Raw genomic sequence first — 21767 nt, 5'->3', positions numbered from 1 at the left:
TCCGGCAACTGAGTTAGGAAAGGCGCCTGTATCTTTGTAATGACTGGGTGTATTGATACACATCCAAAGTGTAATTAATAACTTCACCATGCTCAAAGGGATATTCAATGTCTGCTTTTTTATTAACCCATCTACCAGTAAGGGCATCTTATATGCGAGACATTGGAAAACCTCCCTGGTCTTTGTGGTTGAATCTGTGTTGGAAATTCACTGCTCGACTGAGGGACGACCTTACAGATAATTGTATTTGTGGTGTACAGACATGAGGTAGTCATTCAAAAATGTTAAACACTATTATTGCACACAGAATGAATCCATGTGACTTGTTTAGCAAGTTTTTGATCCTGAACTTATTTAGGCTTGCCATAACAAACGGGTTGTCAACTTAGACTCAAAGAATTTCAGCTTTTCATTTTTAATACATTTGTAAACATTTTGAAAAACATAATTTCACTTTGACATTATGGGTTATTGTGTGTAGGCCAGTGACAAAAAAAACCTCAATTTATTCCATTTTAAATTCAGACTAACACAACAAAATTTGGAAAAAGTCAAGGTTTGTGAATACTTTCTGAAGGCACTGTATGTAGGCTTGGGGGTGTGTACCAGGTTCATTGTTTATTAATATATGTATGGATACTGGGCTTGAGTGTGGCTGTGTGTGTGTGCACAGAGTGTAGCATAAATAGAGTGTATTAAATAGTGTGTAAACAACAAGTGTGTAGTGCAGTGTGTGTGCATGGTACTCACAGCCATCAATAGATTAGTCTCCTTCTCTGCAGCGTTCTGTGCACTCTCCTGCGTCACCCTGTGTTTCTCCGACAGCTCCTCTAGTGCCTGTGCCTGGGCCTCTTTGAATCTCACACCCTCCTCTTCGTATTTGCCCCTCAGCTTCGCTAGCTCCTTCTCATAGCCCTGCCTCTCTTCGCGAAGGGACTTGGGAAGGGGGGGGTAGCCAAGATTTATTTCACACCCTGGCAGATCCGGAGGGCCATAGATACATGAAGCATTTACACGCGATGGCTGTAATGAAACCAACCACAGCTGAAATCTAATAGCTGAATGTACCCTCCCCATAGAGAGCAGATGGTTCTTAAAATCAATATGTTGATGTTTTAAAATCCGCCAAAGAAATGATGAACTATGTATACTACATGACCAAAGGTATGTGGACACCTGCACTAGGCAGTCCCCTTCTGTAAGCTTGTGTGTCCTACCACTTCGCGGCTGAGCCATTGTTTCTCCTTGCACTTACAGTTGACCGGGAAGTTCTAGAAGGGTAGAAATTTGACAAACTGACTTGTTGCCACGTTGAAAGTCACTGAGCTCTTCAGTAAGGCCTTTCTACTGCCAACGTTTGTCTATGGAGTTGGCATGGCTGTGTGCTTTATTTTATACACCTGTCAGCAACGGCTGAGGTGTAGCCGAAATAGCTGAATCCACTCATTTGAAGGGGTGTCCACATACATTTGCATATATACTAAGCTATATGGAAGGTTATACCAAGGATACTTTTGTATAACATGTTAGTTATTTGGTTTTACATTTTAAGACCCCTTGAAGTATAAAAAAAATACCAAAAACAAATTTACATTTGGTCTTACTGCTATAAGCCTATCCAAACACATTGAATAACAGATTCACTACATGGTACAACTGATCGTCCCCAAAACAATCTAAAGGAAGTTTGTTCTGAAGAGTCTGTCCAATATCAGAGATATAAGAAAGATCAGGAAACATTTATTGGTATTGAATGTACAGTATTTAACTGCTTAGTTTTTGGCAGCAAACAGTCTCCATACACAGTATACGTTACTTCCATTCGTTTTTTCAACTGGTACAGGGGGGACGAGTCTCACCTTTCCATATTAGTGTGTAGCCAAACTGTTCGGACACTACAGACAGAAGTTGGCAGATCGGCTGTACCAACTTCAGACCACGCTTGTGGTGGTCATACAGCAAAACAGAAAACATGATTGTGTTTGTGAGAGTCTCATCTTTCCATATAGGGGTCATAATAGGCCAAACCGTTCGGACACGACAAAAGATTTTGTGAGAAGACCGATAATTCAGGATGTGTGATGGTCTGACTAACACTGCTCTAGCTCTGTCACCTTTAAATGCAGATGCGTAAGTGAGGCATCGGTGGATGCAGAGGATTGAGACACATCCAATGCAAAACTGATATCTGTAGCTTAAACTGAAAAAAGTGTATTATGTTCATTCGATTTCCATGGGGCCGCAGAAATCGACTATGGGGATTTAAACATAAGATAGAAGGGCTAAGCTTCTTCACTAAACTTCCCCCGTTGTTTGGATCTACTGTGAAGCTTGAGATGTTTCAGTGTATTTGGCACAGCATCAATATCTACAATGAGTATTACATAATAAGAGAAGGGTTGAGATACAGAACTCTTCTGTTTTGTACCAGCTCCCTGGCGGGTACCTGCCTGAGGGAACAGCTAACCTAGAAAGCATGCATACGTTCTGAAAACATTGGCATCATCGAAAACAGAATTGCACAGTTATATAAATATTGTCAGCTAACAACCTTTTCCAATGCCATGCCAATCAATATACAGTACCAGTCAAAATTTTGGACACAAAAACTAACTGTATTTTTACCATTTTCAACATTGTAGAATAATAGTGAAGAGATCAACACTATGAAATAACACATTTGGAATCATGTAGTAACCAAAGAAAGTGTTAAACAAATCAAAATATATTTATATTTGAGATTCTTCAATGTAGCCACCCTTTGCACACTCTTGGCATTCCCTCAACCAGCTTCATGAGTTAGTCACCTGGAATGCATTTCAATTAACAGGTGTGCTTTGTTAAAAGTTCATTTCTGGAATTTATTTCCTTCTTAATGCATTTCAGCCAATAAATTGTGTTGTGACAAGGTAATGGTCGTATACAGAAGATAGCCCTATTTGGTAAAAGACCAAGTCCATATTATGGCACGAACCGCTCAAATAAGCAAAGAGAAACAGTTCATCATTACTTTAAAACATGAAGATCAGTCAATCCGTTAAATATCAAGAACTTTTCAAGTTCAAGTTTTGACTGGTACTGTACATAATGTTTTTTTTCCAAATATGTTGGCCAAACAAATGCTTTCTATCTGTGAAACTTCCCACTGTTTTTCCAGTGTCCGGATCTACTAAACACTGAGACACTAGGAGAAGCGAAATATAATATTTCAGCACATCTTACAAACTGAGAGAAGTTGAATACCTGCTCCAGTGAGAGGACCTGATGTTTGTGCTGCTCGTCGGTGGCCTGGCTCTGGTTGAGCACCCTCTCCCTCTCCTCCTCCAGCCTGAGGATCTTCTCCCTCAGGCGGCTCTGCTCCAAGTCCAGGTCCCTGATAGTGGCCTCGTGGCTCATATGGGTGGCCTGTAGAGAGCCTATCTGACCTGGAGGCACACATGCAAAACAAGCAGATGGTGAGGGTGTGAAGGGCAATGGCAGAAAGGCAAGTTAAATGGGCAATGCTTTCATATCAGACACTGAACATCTGTTCTGTCAGAATATTCAAGTGGGATGAACACTCAAAAGTCCATGAAGTGTCCTTGCGGTTAAAATCTCACTGTAAAGTGCTAAGTTAGCTTAAAAGTCAAATAAAACAATGCGTTTTTTCCAACAATATCTTACTGCTTTTAATGCATGAGTTATTCATAGAACTGCAAAGGGAAGTACAAAATGAGAAAGGACTTGGCACTGAGGGAGAATATAAAAGGATGATGAAACTAGTCTCGAATAACCCTCAATCTGCAAAACAAATTTTTCTCAAAAGGTAAAAGCACACTACTTGAATAACAAACAAAAAATGTATTTAAAAAACATACATAGGCCTACTTCTCTTTGGTAAAAAAAATATATATATGTTCTCTTATCTGACCAGACAAGCTTAGCCCTATTCGCATGAGATTAGTTTAATGGGGGAGATGGGCTTAGGTAATTATGTACACGAGCACAAATCACCACATCCGTAACTTAAGTCCCATCTGAATCTGCCATGTCGGTCATTTTTACATAGCAGGAGAGTAATAATTCCAGACGGAAAAAAAACAACTCCAAGGTCCTCTAAAATGGATTAAATTGTTTTTTCCCCCTCATCAATCTCCACACAATACCCCATCAAGAGAAAAAGAACAGGCATTTAGAATTTTTTGCAAATGTATTAAAAATAAAAAACTGAAAAAAAGCACATTTACATAAGTATGCAGACTGTTTATTCAGTACGTTTTGGGTTTCTCCCATTCTTCTCTGCAGATCCTCTGAAGCTCTATCAGGTTGGATGGGGAGCTTCGCTGCAAAGCTATTTCACGGTCTCTCAAAAGATGTCCGATCGGGTTCAAGTCCGGGCTCTGGCTGGGCCATTCAAGGATATTTAGAAACTTGTCCCAAAGCCACTCCTGCATTTTCTTGGCTGTGTGCTTAGGGTTGTTGTCCTGTTGGAAGGTGAACCATTGCCCCAGTCTGAGGTTCTGAGCGCTCTGGAGCAGGTTTTCATCAAGGATCTCTCTGTACTTTGCTCTGTTCATCCTTCCCTCGATCGTGACAAGTCTCCCAGTCCCTGAAAAACATCCCCACAGCATAATGCTGCCACCATCTTGCTTCACCGTAGGGATGATTCCAGGTTTCCTCCAGACGTGACGCTTGGCATTCAGGCCTAAAAGTTCAAACTTGGTTTCATCAGACCAGACATTCTTGTTTCACATGGTCTGACAGTCATTTAGGTGCCTTCTGGCAAACTCCAAGGGGCTGTCATGTGCCTTTTACTGAGGAGTGGCTTCCGTCTGGCCACTCTACCATAAAAACCTGAAAGATGGAGGGCTGCAAAGAAGGGAGAACCTTCCAGAAGGGCAACCATCTCCACAGAGGAACTGTGGTCACTCTGACAGAGCTCCATCGGGTTCTTTGTCACCTCCCTGACAAAGACCCTTCTCCCCCGATTGCTCAGTTTGGCCAGGTGGCCAGCTCAAGAAAGAGTCTTGCTGGTTCCAAACTTCTTCCATTTAATGATGGAGGCCACTGTGTTCTTGGTGTCCTTCAATACTACAGACTTTTTTTGGTTCCCCTACCGCAGAATCTATGCCTCCACACAATCCTGTCTCGGAGCTCTATGGACAATTCTTTGACCTCATGGTTTGTGCCCCTATTTAGTGCAACACTTGCTGTTAATAGATTGCAAAGCAGCATTCCAACTGTGCTAAACTTAAATAACAAGTTCAAGTTCTCATCCATAGCTTAAAAACACATCTTCAGTGACCCAAGTTATATACTGTTCTCTCCGCTACCGCACGGCAAATGGTACCGGAGCGCCAAGTCTAGGTCCAAAAGGCTCCTTAACAGCTTCTACCCCCAAGTAATAAGACTGCTGAACAATTAATCAAATGACCACCCAGACTATTTACATTGACCCCCCTGCTGCTACTCGCTGTTTATTATCCATGCATAGTCACTTTACCCCCACCTACATGTAAAAATTACCTTGACTAAGCCGTACCCCCGCACATTGACCCGGTACCGGTACCCCCTGTACATAGCCTCATTATTGTTATTATGTTACTTTTTATTAAAAAAAATACTTTCAATTATTTGGTAAATATTTTCTTAACTCTTCTTGAACTGCACTGTTGGTTAAGGGCTTGTAAACGGTAAGGTTGTATTGTATTTGGCGCATGTGACAAATACAATTTGATTTGAAGTGCAAGTGCTCTGTTTTGCTCACATCTGCAGGCTGGGGGTCAATTAGGATGTCTACCTCGGTTCGCTGAAATAATGATTATGATCACACTTCCTCAAATCAAATAGACAAAGATGGTTTCGTATGGTTTAGAAACTTGGAAGCCAAGCTTGAGTTGTCAGTGTAGACTGTTATCGCCAGGATATGTTGAAATATCTTCACGCCTGGAATAACAAAAAAATATAGAATAATACTCGTAATAATACTAATAGACGAGTAATACTCGTCCTGTGCGAATATGGAAGAAAATAAGCACACAAAAAAACGGTGTGTTTTTTCTTTAATAGGCCTAACCTTCTTTCATCAAAAAATAACATGTTTTCTTATCTGGCCAGACAACCTTATATTTCACTCTCACCCCATATACCAGGAAAAATGTACAGTTATCCCGCCAATCACCAACACATATTGAACATATTTAAAACAATTCAAAATACCAGAGATTAGTATTCTCTATCCAAACTCTCAAGATAAATGGAGGTTTAATATCTCACTGGCTTTGTGGAGGATCTCAGTAGCCTGCTGCTGCACTCGATCTCGGCTCCCCTCCAGTTCATACTCCGTGTCCTTCAACTGCATCACCCAGATCTCCCCATCTTGGATGGCTTCCTCCAGCTGCTTGTGCAAGTTCTGAGATATCAGGTCAAGGAACAGAAACAAGAATGCATTAAAACTGTAGTTTAGTTTGTAGTACTATAGTTTAGTTAGTAGCCCCTCTTTTCAAATCTCAACTTTGAGGTCAAAAGTATTGCTGATTTTCATCCTTCCCATATACATCAGTGATTATTTCACAGCAGGTAAATTGAAGATCTGGCCAATCAGTGACATGAATCAATCAACAAACTACCAGGGATAAAAGAGAACCATCAGTCATCATTGCGGCACAATCTGCATTTTTCATGCTGCAGGCAGGAGTTGTCAGACCAATCTAAACTCATTATTCGATGCTTGAAGTTCAGTACCCTACTCTCCTCTGCTAGTCGGGCATGCGAGATCAAGTGTGCCTATATGTGTGGTCTCAATTAAATAGAGTAGACTATATGCATGGGCGGAGAAGCACAGGGTAGTTTAGTTAATACCAAGTAAATTAACCTCTTAAATATGAGTTGGCTATAGTTTATTACATTGTCTGGAAATAAATATTGATAACCCATTTATTTGTTTCTGCCTGCAAATCCTGCCGCTTCTACATTTAGGCATTTATATACATGTACAATGAAACACACCGGAAACACACACAAACAGGGTTGCAGACACAAAACGGCACACGTGAATATGCATGAGAATTTTACCTTAATGGTGCCCTCTGCATTGGTGAGGGAAGCCTGCAGCCTGTTGGTCTTGTCCCTGCTTTCTCTCGCCTCCTCCTGCGCCCTCTGCAGCTCAGCCCGGAGCTTTCCCAGTGTCCTCTGCAGCACTGCCTCCTGCACCTGGAACTCCTTCCTCAGCTCCACCTCAGTCCTCTTCCAGGCCAGCAGTTTCTCGGCGGTCAGCTGCTGTGTGCGCCTCATGGCTTCCAGTTCGCGTTCATAGTAGCCCTGAGCCTTGGTGAGCTTGGCTTCGTATTCTTCCACCAGATGTACTTTGCCCTTGGTCAGCTCCTCCACTCGCTCCATGAGGGCCTCCACCTCAGCCCTGTGCAGCTCAGCCAGCTTCTCCTGATCCACGGTGGAGTTGGCGCTCTGGTTCTGCTGGCTGTGGAGCAGCTCCTGGACCTCTTGCCGGTGGGTGGTGCGTAGTTCGTCAATTGCCCTCCGCTTGTCCTGCTCGAACTGGGCCTGTGCCTGGCCAAAGGAGCGCAGCTTCTCCTCAAAGTCGCGGCGCATCTCCTCCACCTCACGTGACATGGAGACCACGCGCTGCGTGTGTTGCGCCTCAGTACACAGCTGCGAGTCCTCCATGCGCTGGCGGTACATCTCAAATTCAGCCAGTGCCTGCCGCTTCATGTGCTCGTGCAGCTCCACAGACTCCTCCAACGATTGCAGATGGCGCTTCAGGTCAACCTCGTCGACCATCTTGCTCTTATACTGCATGATCTTGTCATGTGTCTCCGTCACAATGTGCTGCACTTCGTCCTCGTGGGCCTCCCGCAGTGACTCCATCTCGTCCTCATGCTCGTCGTTCTTCGTGTTGAGGGCGTAGATAACCTAGAGCAAAAAGACAGGGAAGAGGAAAATGATGAGGATTGAGAAGATTAGTGAGGATATAGTTAAGGATCCTCACAGCATCAAAAAGATAATGAATATCTAATCAGTTAGTAAATCAAGGATGACACATAACTAACACATTAAGAAATTGTTCATTAAAAACAAAAGCTTTAGATACATTAGGTAGTTGTTGTGGAATTTGAATTGTAAGATTGTGTTTGATATTGCTGCACTGTTGGAACAAGAAGCACAAGCATTTCAACTCGCCAAATATGGAAAGACTAGTAAAAGATTATTCCAGACATACACTTGACCAAAAGTTTCAGCAGCTCTCAAAAATCAACCAACCTCACCAACATCAGTACCCAACCTCACTAATGTTGTGGCTGAATGGAGGTCCCCACAGCAATGTTCCAACATCTATAATCAATTCCAAGTTTTCTGATTTTGGAATGAGATGTTGGAAGATGTCTTAATGGTCAAAACTAGTACTATGGAAAGACTAAAAAGATTATTCCCCTTTTTCAGCAGCTAAAGCATGATTTTTAATCAAACCCAAGCCATTTGTTTTTGCCATTATTTTTTTGCAGAACGGTAAGGGATATAATTATCTGTATTGATTACCGTCACCGGGGTGGTATTTACAACACACCAAAGAAAAGAAAATGTACGGAAAATGGGAGGGACTACATGAACTTGTCCTTATTTCAAAACGTTTTCTGTTACAAAATGGTTTGTTGTGCACTAATGAATATGACCATGCCCTTCATCTATACAACCACAGGATGGCATGTAAACGTGTACCCCACTGGCACTGGTTGAATAGCATCAGAACAATTGTCCTCATGGTGCATTTAGAGAATTTGATCAGTAAAGATTTGGAGGATATGAAATGATGTATTGTTACATAAATGTTCACTTTAAATGCTTAGTCAAAGGCTACACAACATTATCTTAACAATGAAACAACAGAAAACAGCCTTGATGTCAACTTGCCAAAGTCAGTCATCGGCTGTCATGACATATGGGTGGGTATGAGGATGTGCGGAGGAGGATACACCTCTCAATCCTTTCTACGCTGGCTCAGGACATTCCCACTAGCCAAGCAAGCAGCTTGTTGGTGGGTGCTGCATTAAAAAAAACACTGTAAAGGGGTTACCAGGAATTTGACAGTAGTTTACAGGCAGCTCAGAGGCAGTTAAATCTGTATTTCATATTACAGTACACTTACTGTAATATAAATACAGTATCAAAGCAAGTACTGTGTAATGACACCCACCAAGTACAATACTGTAAAATGTACTGTATTATACTGTAAAAAAAAAAGTTAATACTTTCGGAATGAACTAATGAAAAAATTGATGAATAAATTAATGAAATTTGTTGAGAGGAGGGGTTTATATTTCATAGTATTTTACTGTAATTAAAAGGGATTGGTGCAAGTAGTTTGGTTGGCTGCTAGGTAAAGTGTTAACAAACATTACAGAATATTAGGAATTTTATGTCACATGCACTTCTAGAGGCCTTAACAAAGGCTTCCAAACTGGCAGCAACTACTGGGCAAAACAGACCAAAGGGACATGGCAAAATGCTAAACCATTTAAGGTTTAAGTCTTGCTGCCACTCCAATCTGTCCCCTACACATTTTAAATTGATGGAGAACTATAATTACATAAGAGTTAAATTGGTATAGCATTCTCACTCACAGGAGTAACAAATATAGCCTCTTACAAGGCACACCCTAAAATATTTTTATGAGACAGAAACAATACCATCCACCCACTAGTGGCGCTCCAAAAAAATACAGTGAAGTACTGTATTCTGTGGGGTGGAATTACAGTACCATTCAAAATACAGCAAGTATTTTCCCACCCACCACAATTTACAGTATGCTGCAGTAAAACGTTTTAGAGTATTTTACCTTTGATAATACAAAAAATGTCTGTATAATTCACAATTTTTCATTACAATGAAGATGCCAATAACGACCAATATTTACACCAAATATTCTCCTGTTTTTACAGTACTTCAAGTAATTTATTAGACTCAAAAGTTCTGTATATATGATGGAATTCCCCTTACTAATACATCGGTGTGTAGTATGTGAAAATCTTTAGTGTCTTCAGAAAGTATTTACACCTCTTGACTTTTTACACATTTTGTTATACAAAGTGGGATTAAACTTTATTTATTTGTCATTTTTGTTCAATGATCCACAGACAATACTCAAATGTCAAACTGGGAAAAAAAATTATATAGATTTAAAAAATAAATAATGACAAATAAACAAATCAACCCCGATTCAATACATCTTAAAATCAACAATTACAGCTACATGATTGGCAGTGATTACAACTGTGAGTGTTTTGGGGTACTGTAAGTCTCTAAGAGCTTTGCATACCTGATTGTACAATATTTGCCCATTGTTATTTTTTATTCTTCAATCTCTTTCAAGTTGGTTGTTGATCATTGCTAGATAGCCATTTTCAAGTCTTGCCATAGATTTTCATGCCGATTTAAGTCAAAACTGTAACTAGGCTACTCAGGAACATTCAATGTCATTTTCGTAAGCAACTCCAGTGTATATGTGGCCTTGTGTTTTAGGTTATTGTCCTGCTGAAAGGTGAATTTGTCTCCCAGTGTCTGTTGGAAAGCTGACTAAATCAGGTTTTCCTCTATGATTCTGCCTGTGCTTAGCTGTATTACATTTATTTTTATCTTAAATAACTCCCTAGTCCTTGCCGATGACAAGCATACTCATAACATGATGCAGCCACCACTATGCTTGAAAATATGAAGAGTGGTACTCAGTGATGTGTTGTGTTTGCCCGAAATGTTGTTAAAACACACAGTTTTCTCCTATCACAGACATTAAACTCTGCAACTGTTTTAAAATCAACATTGGCCTAATGGTGAAATCCCTGAGCAGTTTCCTCCTTTTCCAGCAACTAAGTTAGGAAGGACTCAAGTAAATTTAACTTTTCATTTTTAATTAATTAGCTACAAATTTTCACTTTGACATTATGGGGTAGTGTGTAGATCAGTTACACAAAATCTCAATTTAATCAATTTTACATTCAGGCTATAATACAACACATTTTGAAAAGTGTAAATACTTTGAATGCTAGTAACAGAAAATCACAATTCAAAAGTAATATCCTGTCAGTTAAATGTTTTTTAGGGCCTACTGTAGCTGACATTCAATGACTATATAAACCATACAGTATATAACAGACCATCTTTCAGGAATTATGTAAGACAATACATTTCCTGCTGTTCACAAATGTATCAGGCCTCAACAGAATTGCAGTGTTCCTAGGTGGCACAATAACATTGAATTGTATATTTCCTTAGCGATGAGTGACCACTCCAACAGGGACATTTAAATGCTTTTCTTCAGCATCAGAGTGTGATTTTCACTATAACAACGTAGCCTTTTTTTCACTATAACAACGTATCCTTTAGTAAATGATTCTAATCATATCACAAAGACACTGTAGCCTAGGTGAATTTATAATGACTTACATAATTGCCATTGCCAGCAGGACAAATAAATGCATTGGCCTGGACTGTGACAGTTTGCAAGAAAACGTGCGCATCAACAAACCTTTGTCAGCTGTGCTATTTTCTTACTCATTTTCAGGTGCAGGTCTTGAGTATATTCCATCGTTAAACCTGCTTCGTAAAACATGTTCGATGAATTATATTTCCCTGTACTAGTAATAATACATGGATTGCCAGACGCGGTATTGTATGGTTGCTGCCAACCCGTTCCAGTCGCCATCTTCAGACACACGCTACTGTCACGACGGTCCAGCCAGAAAACGGTTCATGTGAACCAGGTTAACTAATGTTTTGTAGTGGTTGTAGCATTCTCTTTTGTTGTTTACTGGTGCGATATGAGTCGCAATCGCAGAATAGTGGTATACCGAGCACAGACTGGCAAAGAGCGCCAGATGGTCCTCGCTGCAGACCGCGGAAAGGGGCGGGGTTAAATGTGGGCCGGGTTAACATTTAGCCCGGCCCGTCACAGCTGTTGTTATTGGTCAAACGATCGACTTCATCAGCATAACGGAATAACGCAACGGAATGCCCTGCAATGTTGAAGGAATGTACACGGGCGTTGACGGAGGGTGTTCACTAGCAGACGGTGCCCGGAGGTTGTTCACGAGCAAACGGTGGCGCGCGGTTGATGTTCAATGGAAGGATGGAAAGCGGAGAGGGTGGGGACCTTTGGGTGGTGCGTGGGAGGCGGTGAAAAATAGACACTTTTCCCAAGATAATGTGAATCACCATCGGCAACCGCTGGGTGATGACCAATCATATCAAGTTCCCATGACGAATTTGACGCTATGCTACCCAACCCAAGGCTCTCCAGCAAAGAGCTTTCTTCAGCAAAGATGACTGACAAAAATATTAGGATGGAAGCAAATGTAAGTGACTATAACGTCATAACGAATCATGCAAAAAATGTAGAGGAATATGTTAGTTAATGTAGAGAGAAACGGTAATGCATCTTCTTTTGTCATGAAGTTAATTTACAAAAAAACGATTTAGCAAGATAGCTGACTAGCTAACATTAGCCTGCTAGCTTTATGGGTGTTGTGACATGAGTATGTATGTAATTGGAAAAAAAATAATTGAGTATGAAATTGTAATTCTGGTTGTTTCATATTTTATGGACTCCTGAAACAACCAGGATACCTTGCTGTCGACTTGTTTAACAGTAGATTTAAAGATTCTAGCTAGCTAAAGCATTTACTGCAAATTGAATGTACAATTTTGTAAGTTTGCCTTGCTGATATTTGCCATGCAATGCAGATAGAGGAAGTAACGTAGCTAGCTAACTATTTTCTTGCTTATTGTGCAGTGGAGGATAAAAATAACTGTATGCCTATGGATGTGTAGCTAGCTACAGTATGTAGCCGATCTGTGTATAGACCCTAAAAAGTTTGGTATACATATTAGTTCAGAACCTAGCTATGAACCTCAGCTATCATAGCCAGTTGTATCAATTTCAAAAATGTTTGAATGACATTAATGAAGCCAATGGATTGAGTAAAATATAACTGTGTGCCAAGGATGCAAGTCATATATACATGTAGTTTTTACCATGCATAAGATCCCCACATTGTAGCCTGTACATTTAATATATTCACTGATCATGTACTCTACCTTGTCAAATAAATGTGCAGTTCAGGTATGAATGTCTGAGATTCTTTTTCAATCATATCCAATACTAGTTGTATCAAATTCCAGTATTTGAATGATCCTGTGTCTGCATGTGCAGTATTACAATTATACACTTGAACAGTGTTTACCAATCTTGACCCTGGGACATCAATGGTTACACATTGTAACTATACAATAGACTATAATCATGATTTAACTAGTTAAATGCTGATCTGTAATTCATATATTCAGAAATAGAATTTTAAAAAACAGTACACTACACTTCCTATGCATCATGTAAATAATCTAAAACCGGTTCCTCTCACTATCTAATTTCTTTCATCTGGATTTTTATTTTATTTCACCTTTATTTAACCAGGTAGGCTAGTTGAGAACAAGTTCTCATTTGCAACTGCGACCTGGCCAAGATAAAGCATAGCAGTGTGAGCAGACAACACAGAGTTACACATGGAGTAAACAATTAACAAGTCAATAACACAGTAGAAAAAAAGGGGGGAGTCTATATACAATGTGTGCAAAAGGGATGAGGAGGTAGGCGAATAATTACAATTTTGCAGATTAACACTGGAGTGATAAATGATCAGATGGTCATGTACAGGTAGAGATATTGGTGTGCAAAAGAGCAGAAAAGTAAATAAATAAAAACCAGTATGGGGATGAGGTAGGTGAAAATGGGTGGGCTATTTACCAATAGACTATGTACAGCTGCAGCGATCGGTTAGCTGCTCAAGATAGCGGATGTTTGAAGTTGGTGAGGGAGATAAAGGTCTCCAATTTCAGCAATTTTTTTTTTTTTTTTTGCAATTCGTTCCAGTCACAGGCAGCAGAGTACTGGAACGAAAGGCGGCCGAATGAGGTGTTGGCTTTAGGGATGATCAGTGAGATACACCTGCTGGAGCGCGTGCTACGGATGGGTGTTGCCATCGTGACCAGTGAGCTGAGATAAGACGGAGCTTTGCCTAGCATGGCCTTGTAGATGACCTGGAGCCAGTGGATCTGGCGACGAATATGTAGCGAGGGCCAGCCGACTAGAGCATACCAGTCGCAGTGGTGGGTGGTATAAGGTGCTTTAGTGACAAAACGGATGGCACTGTGATAGACTGCATCCAGTTTGCTGAGTAGAGTGTTGGAAGCCATTTTGTAGATGACATCACCGAAGTCGAGGATCGGTAGTATAGTCAGTTTTACTAGGGTAAGCTTGGCGGCGTGAGTGAAGGAGGCTTTGTTGCGGAATAGAAAGCTGACTCTTGATTTGATTTTCGATTGGAGATGTTTGATATGAGTCTGGAAGGAGAGTTTGCAGCCTAGCCAGACACCTAGGTACTTAGATGTCCACATATTCAAGGTCGGAACCATCCAGGGTGGTGATGCTAGTCGGGCATGCGGGTGCAGGCAGCGATTGGTTGAAAAGCATGCATTTGGTTTTACTAGCGTTTAAGAGCAGTTGGAGGCCACGGAAGGAGTGTTGTATGGCATTGAAGCTCGTTCGGAGGTTAGATAGCACAGTGTCCAACGACGGGCCGAAAGTATATAGAATGGTGTCGTCTGCGTAGAGGTGGATCAGGGAATCGCCCGCAGCAAGAGCAACATCATTGATATATACAGAGAAAAGAGTCGGCCCGAGAATTGAACCCTGTGGCACCCCCATAGAGACTGCCAGAGGACCGGACAGCATGCCCTCCAATTTGACACACTGAACTCTGTCTGCAAAGTAATTGGTGAACCAGGCAAGGCAGTTATCCGAAAAACGAGGCTACTGAGTCTGCCGATAAGAATATGGTGATTGACGGAGTCGAAAGCCTTGGCAAGGTCGATGAAGACGGCTGCACAGTACTGTCTTTTATCGATGGCGGTTATGATATCGTTTAGTACCTTGAGTGTGGCTGAGGTGCACCCGTGACCGGCTCGGAAACCAGATTGCACAGCGGAGAAGGTACGGTGGGATTCGAGATGGTCAGTGACCTGTTTGTTGACTTGGCTTTCGAAGACCTTAGATAGGCAGGGCAGGATGGATATAGGTCTGTAACAGTTTGGGTCCAGGGTGTCTCCCCCTTTGAAGAGGGGGATGACTGCGGCAGTTTTCCAATCCTTGGGGATCTCAGACGATATGAAAGAGAGATTGAACAGGCTGGTAATAGGGGTTGCGACAATGGCAGCGGATAGTTTCAGAAATAGAGGGTCCAGATTGTCAAGCCCAGCTAATTTGTACGGGTCCAGGTTTTGCAGCTCTTTCAGAACATCTGCTATCTGGATTTGGGTCAAGGAGAACCTGGAGAGGCTTGGGCGAGGAGCTGCGGGGGCGGAGCTGTTTGCCGAGGTTGGAGTAGCCAGGCGGAAGGCATGGCCAGCCGTTGAGAAATGCTTTATTGAAGTTTTCGATAATCATGGATTTATCGGTGGTGACCGTGTTACCTAGCCTCAGTGCAGTGGGCAGCTGGGAGGAGATGCTCTTGTTCTCCATGGCCTTCACAGTGTCCCAGAACTTTTTGGAGTTGGAGCTACAGGATGCAAACTTCTGCCTGAAGAAGCTGGCCTTAGCTTTCCTGACTGACTGCGTGTATTGGTTCCTGACTTCCCTGAACAGTTGCATATCGCGGGGACAATTCGATGCTATTGCAGTCCGCCACAGGATGTTTTTGTGCTGGTCGAGGGCAGTCAGGTCTGGAGTGAACCAAGGGCTGTATCTGTTCTTAGTTCTGCATTTTTTGAACGGAGCATGCTTATCTAAAATGGTGAGGAAGTTACTTTTAAAGAATGACCAGGCATCCTCAACTGACGGGATGAGGTCAATGTCCTTCCAGGATACTCGGGCCAGGTCGATTAGAAAGGCCTGCTCACAGAAGTGTTTTAGGGAGCGTTTGACAGTGATGAGGGGTGGTCGTTTGACTGCGGCTCCATGGCGGATACAGGCAATGAGGCAGTGATCGCTGAGAATCCTGGTTGAAGACAGCGGAGGTGTATTTGGAGGGCCAGTTGGTCAGGATGACGTCTATGAGGGTGCCCTTGTTTACAGAGTTAGGGTTGTACCTGGTGGGTTCCTTGATGATTTGTGTGAGATTGAGGGCATCTAGCTTAGATTGTAGGACTGCCGGGGTGTTAAGCATATCCCAGTTTAGGTCACCTAACAGAACAAACTCTGAAGCTAGATGGGGAGCGATCAATTCACAAATGGTGTCCAGGGCACAGCTGGGAGCTGAGGGGGGTCGGTAGCAGGTGGCAACAGTGAGAGACTTATTTCTGGAGAGAGTAATTTTCAAAATTAGTAGTTCGAACTGTTTGGGTATGGACCTGGATAGTATGACATTACTTTGCAGGCTATCTCTGCAGTAGACTGCAACTCCTCCCCCTTTGGCAGTTCTATCTTGACGGAAGATGTTATAGCTGGGTATGGAAATCTCTGAATTTTTGGTGGCCTTCCTGAGCCAGGATTCAGACACTGCAAGGACATCGGGGTTAGCAGAGTGTGCTAAAGCAGTGAGTAAAACAAACGTAGGGAGGAGGCTTCTGATGTTGACATGCATGAAACCAAGGCTTTTTCTATCACAGAAGTCAACAAATGAGGGTGCCTGGGGACATGCAGGGCCTGGGTTTACCTCCACATCACCCGCGGAACAGAGAAGGAGTAGTATGAGGGTGCGGCTAATGGCTATCAAAACTGGTCGCCTTGAGCGTTGGGGACAGAGAATAAGAGGAGCAGGTTTCTGGGCATGGTAGAATATATTCAGGGCATAATGCGCAGACAGGGGTATGGTGGGGTGCGGGTACAGCGGAGGTAAGCCCAGGCACTGGGTGATGATGAGAGAGGTTGTATCTCTGGACATGCTGGTTGTAAATGGGTGAGGTCACCGCATGTGTGGGAGGTGGGACAAAGGAGGTAACAGGGGTATGAAGAGTGGAACTAGGGGCTCCATTGTGAACTAAAACAATGATAACTAACCTGAACAACAGTATACAAGGCATATTGACATTTGAGAGAGACATACAGCGAGGCATACAGTAATCACAGGTGTTGAATTGGGAAAGCTAGCTAAAACAGTAGGTGAGACAACAACAACTAATCAGCTAGCACAACAAACAGCAGGTAAAATGGCGTTGACTAGGCAATGGGGCCGACAGATAAAACAAACAAGCAGAATGGAGTACCGTGATTAATGGACAGTCCAGCGTGCATCAGCTATGTAGCCAAGAGATCAGTGTCCAGGGGGCAGCGGTGGATGGGCAGGGAAGCTGGACTGGCGAGTGTTATCCAGGTAAAAAAAAAACTAACAATGACTAAATAGCTTGTAGCTAGTTAGCTGGTTAGCGTCTGGAGGTTCTTGAGTGTGTTCTAAAAAATAAAAAATAATAGCGATTCCGTATCACATTGGGTGAGGCAGGTTTCCGGAAGGTATAAACAAATTAAAAATCAAAAAGAGATAGAGAGTAAATATGGGTCTAGTGAGTATTTGGGACGCGGCGATTCAGACGGTTAGCAGGCCTGTGCTAACAAGCTAACAGTTCGTAGGCCCGGGCTAGACAAGGTAGCAGTTAGCGGACCGGAGCTAGACAAGCTAGCAGTTAGCAGGCCGAATTAGCAAGCAGGGAGATAGCGAGGGCTAGAGAGTTAGCCTTTGGGGGACGTCGCGATGGGGTGAGTCTGTTTATTCCTCTTCATGCGGTGACATCGATAGACCGGTCGTGGGCCGTTTGCGGTGGGTATCCGGGGATGAAAAATAAATAGGTCCGTTATGCTCTGGTTAGAGTCGCGTTGTTTGAACTGGCGAGAGCTTTCCGGGCTGAAGGTCAGCTGATGACCGGTTAGCTGAAGACCGCTAGCATAGCTGGTGGTTTGCTGGCTAGCTTCAGTTGAGGGGTTCCGGTTCCGAAGTAAATATAAATACTTTAGGAAAAATAGCTACATTGGGTGAGGCGGGTTGCAGGAGAGTATTTGGAAGCTTAGGTTTAGCAAAATGTTTTTAAAGAGATATGCGAAGAAAAATATCAGATTGATCTGATAAACACAGGATAGGTTTAGTATTTCAAATAAAGACTTCATTTTTGTATTTATTTAACCTTTATTTAACTCGGCAAGTCAGTTAAGAAATTCTTATTTACAAGATGGGTGAATTTTGGCCCATTCCTCCTGACAGAGCTGGTGCAACCGAGTCAGGTTTGCAGGCCTCTTTGCTCGCAGACGCTTTTTCAGTTCTGCCCTCAAATGTTCTATAGGATTGAGGTCAGGGCTTTGTAATAGCCACTACAATACCTTGACTTTGTTGTGATTATGCCATTTTGCCACAAGTTTGGAAGTATGCTTGGGGTCATTGTCCATTTGGAAGACCCATTTGTGACCAAGCTTTAACTGATGTCTTGAGATGTTGCTTCAATATATCCACATAATTTTCCGCCTCATGATGCCATCAATTTTGTGAAGTGCACCAGTCCCTCCTGCAACAAAGCACCCCCACAATATGCAGCCACCCCCGTGCTTCACGGTTGGGATGGTGTTCTTCAGCTTGCAAGCCTCCCCCTTTTTCCTCCAAAAATAAGAAGGGTCATTATGGCCAAACAGTTCTATTTTTGTTTCATCAGACCAGAGGACATTTCTCCAAAAAGTACAATCTTTGTCCCCATGTGCAGTTGCAAACCGTAGTCTGGCTTTTTTATGGCGGTTTTGGAGTAGTGGCTTCTTCCTTGCCGAGCCGCCTTTCGGGTTATGTCGATATAGGACTCGTTTTACTGTGGATAAAGATACTTTTATACCTGTTTCCTCCAGCATCTTCACAAAGTCCTTTGCTGTTGTTCTGGGATTTATTTGCACTTTTCACACCAAAGTACGTTAATCTCTAGGAGACCGAATGCGTCTCCTTCCTGAGCGGTATGATGGCTGCGTGGTCCCATGGTGTTTATACTTGCATACTATTGTTTGTACAGATAAACGTGGTACCTTCAGGCATTTAGAAATTGTGGAGGTCTACAATTTTTTTCTGAGGTCTTGGCTGAAAAGAATTTCATTTTCCCATGATGTCGAGCAAAGAGGCACTGAGTGTGACGGTAGGCCTTGAAATACATCCACAGGTACACCTCCAATTGACTCAAATGATGTCAATTAGCCTATCAGAAGCTTCTAAAGCCATGACATCATATTTTTACATTTTACAAGTTGTTTAAAGGCACAGTCAACTTAGTGTATGTAAACTTCTGACCCACTGGAGTTGTGATACAGTGAATTATAAGTGAAATAATCTATCTGTAAACAATTGTTGGAAAGATTGCTTGTGTCATGCACAAAGTAGATATCCTAACCGACTTGCCAAAACTGTAGTTTGTTAACAAGAAATTTATGGAGTTATTGAAAAATGAGTTTTAATTTGTTTTAATGACTCCAACCTAAGTGTATGTAAACTTCCGACTTCAACTGTAAATACAAGTTGAATCTGTACATTAATGCACATCTGGTGTGCACTATAAAAACAAAGAAGAAAGAAAGAGGTGGCTCCCGAATGGCGACATTGCATCTCAGTGCAAGATACTGAGATGCAGTACCTGGTTCAAATCCAGGCTGCATCACATCCGGATGTGATTGGGAGTCCCATAGGGATGTGAAACAATTCCAACACTACTCAGCAAACTGGATGCAGTTTATCACAGTGCCATCCGTTTTGTCACTAAAGCACCTTATACCACCCACCACTGCGACCTGTATGCTCTAGTCGGCTGACCCTCGCTACATATTCGTCGCCAGACCCACTGGCTCCAGGTCATCTACAAGTCCATGCTAGGTAAAGCTCCGCCTTATCTCAGTTCACTGTTCACGATGGCAACACCCATCCGTAGCACGCGCTCCAGCAGGTGTCTCTCACTGATCATCCCTAAAGCCAACACCTCATTTGTCCGCCTTTCGTTCCAGTTCTCTGCTGCCTGTGACTGGAACGAATTGCAAAAATCGCTGAAGTTGGAGACTTTTATCTCCCTCACCAACTTCAAACATCTGCTATCTGAGCAGCTAACCGATCGCTGCAGCTGTACATAGTCTATCGGAAATAGCCCACCCATTTTTACCTACCTCATCCCCATTCTGCTTTTATTTATTTACTTTTCTGCTCTTTTGCACACCAATATCTCTACCTGTACATGACCATCTGATCATTTATCACTCCAGTGTTAATCTGCAAAATTGTAATTATTCGCCTACCTCATCATGCCTTTTGCACACAATGTATATAGACTCCCCTTTTTACTACTGTGTTATTGACTTGTTAATTGTTTACTCCATGTGTAACTCTGTGTTGTCTGTTCACACTGCTATGTTTTATCTTTGCCAGGTCGCAGTTGCAAATGAGAACTTGTTCTCAACTAGCCTACCTGGTTAAATAAAGGTGAAATAAAAATAAAAATTAAAAATTGGCCCAGCGTCGTCCGGGTTTGGCCGTCATTGTAAATAAGAATTTGTTCTTTACTGACTTAACTGGTTAAATAATTATAAAAGACAACAGGAGAGAGGTAATAGCAGGGAAGGCATCTCTCAGTTCATCACAATTACATAATGGTGTCTCCAAACCAGTCTTGGGCTCCCAGTCGGCCTGAAGGTTATTGTCACGTCCTGACCTTAGTTCCTTTTGTATGTCTCTATTTTAGTTTGGTCAGGGCGTGAGTTGGGGTGGGCATTCTATGTTTTGTTCAGTGTGTTAGATTTCTCTGTGTTTGGCCTGGTATGGTTCCCAATCAGAGGCAGCTGTCAATTGTTGTCTGATTGAGAACCATACTTTGGCAGCCTGTTTTCCCACTATGGGTTGTGGGTAGTTGTTTTCTGTTTTGTGTGTATTGCACCTTGCAGAACTGTTTGTTTTGTCATGTTGTTTTTTGTTCAAGTATTCGTATTTATTAAAATTATTATGAGTACTTACCACGCTGCACCTTGGTCCTCTTCTCCTTCTCCCGACGACAATCGTTACAGTTATCTTAAGAGCAGGTGACGGGACTGGGGGTTGGCATCCTCTCACTTCAAAACATACCTGCAGACAAGAGAGAATTTTTTTTTTTAAACACAAAGCTTAAACTTGCTAACATGTTTAAGCAGTCATAATCAGGAGGTGGACTACTGCATCTCTATCTGTATTTCAAAGTATATCATCTCTTTAATAATATTTCCTGTTGACCCAACCAAGTGACCTCTCACCTCTGATCATGCTGTGCCCTCTATGTAGCCAGTTCAGATGCGGCAGGGGTTCACCGACACAGCTGATATAACCTAGATGATTTAGGGAGAAGGGGAGAGAGGGATGAAGTGAAGGAGAGAGGCTTATTGAGAAAATAAGGTAGTTAAAGAGAATCTGTGTGTGGACTCACCTGGTACATAAAACAAATAGGTGAGTCACATTTTCTTATTCATTCCTTTGCACTTGTGTGTGTATAAGGTAATTGTTGTGAAATTGTTAGGTTAGATTACTTGTTAGATATTACTGCATTGCCGGAACTAAAAGCACAAGCATTTCGCTACACTTGCATTCACATCTGCTTACCATGTATATGTGACAAATACAATTTGATTTGATTTATAGCGTAGTTATACATATCATGAAGTGTCTTACTATTCTCCATGGTTGGCCCTCTTGCCTATTCTTTGAAGGTGGAAGGAGCCACAGTTATACACCTGAGTCTGCTTACTTCACAACACATTCCATCAA

General features: G+C 42.1%; 1 protein-coding gene across 7 annotated transcripts in view; it reads right to left on the bottom strand.

The window, feature by feature from the left end:
* The window catches only part of fam184aa (family with sequence similarity 184 member Aa), an 80703-nt gene extending 59608 nt beyond the window's left edge, over positions 1 to 21095 (bottom strand). For 4 of the 7 annotated variants that reach the window (XR_008078902.1, XR_008078899.1, XR_008078900.1 and 1 more), the window contains exons 1-5: positions 11516 to 11919; positions 7054 to 7908; positions 6256 to 6391; positions 3244 to 3425; positions 751 to 936 (exon numbers count right to left, since the gene is read on the bottom strand). Coding sequence is in view for 3 of the 7 variants with exons in the window: in XM_035800800.2 (XP_035656693.1) it covers positions 751 to 936; positions 3244 to 3425; positions 6256 to 6391; positions 7054 to 7908; positions 11516 to 11692 (1536 nt within the window). In the remaining 4 variants the exon portion in view is untranslated. Of the gene's footprint in view, positions 1 to 750; positions 937 to 3243; positions 3426 to 6255; positions 6392 to 7053; positions 7909 to 11515; positions 11920 to 20987 lie in introns of those variants that run through there. The other 3 variants (XM_035800816.2, XM_035800800.2, XM_035800807.2) reach the window with 3 other exon arrangements.
* Positions 21096 to 21767: the final 672 nt, after the last annotated feature.

This window comes from Oncorhynchus keta, chromosome 2, assembly GCF_023373465.1.
Source record: "Oncorhynchus keta strain PuntledgeMale-10-30-2019 chromosome 2, Oket_V2, whole genome shotgun sequence".
Classification (NCBI taxonomy): Eukaryota; Metazoa; Chordata; class Actinopteri; order Salmoniformes; family Salmonidae; genus Oncorhynchus; species Oncorhynchus keta.
Note: the sequence above shows the minus strand (reverse complement) of the source record. Positions and strands in the feature narration are given on the sequence as shown.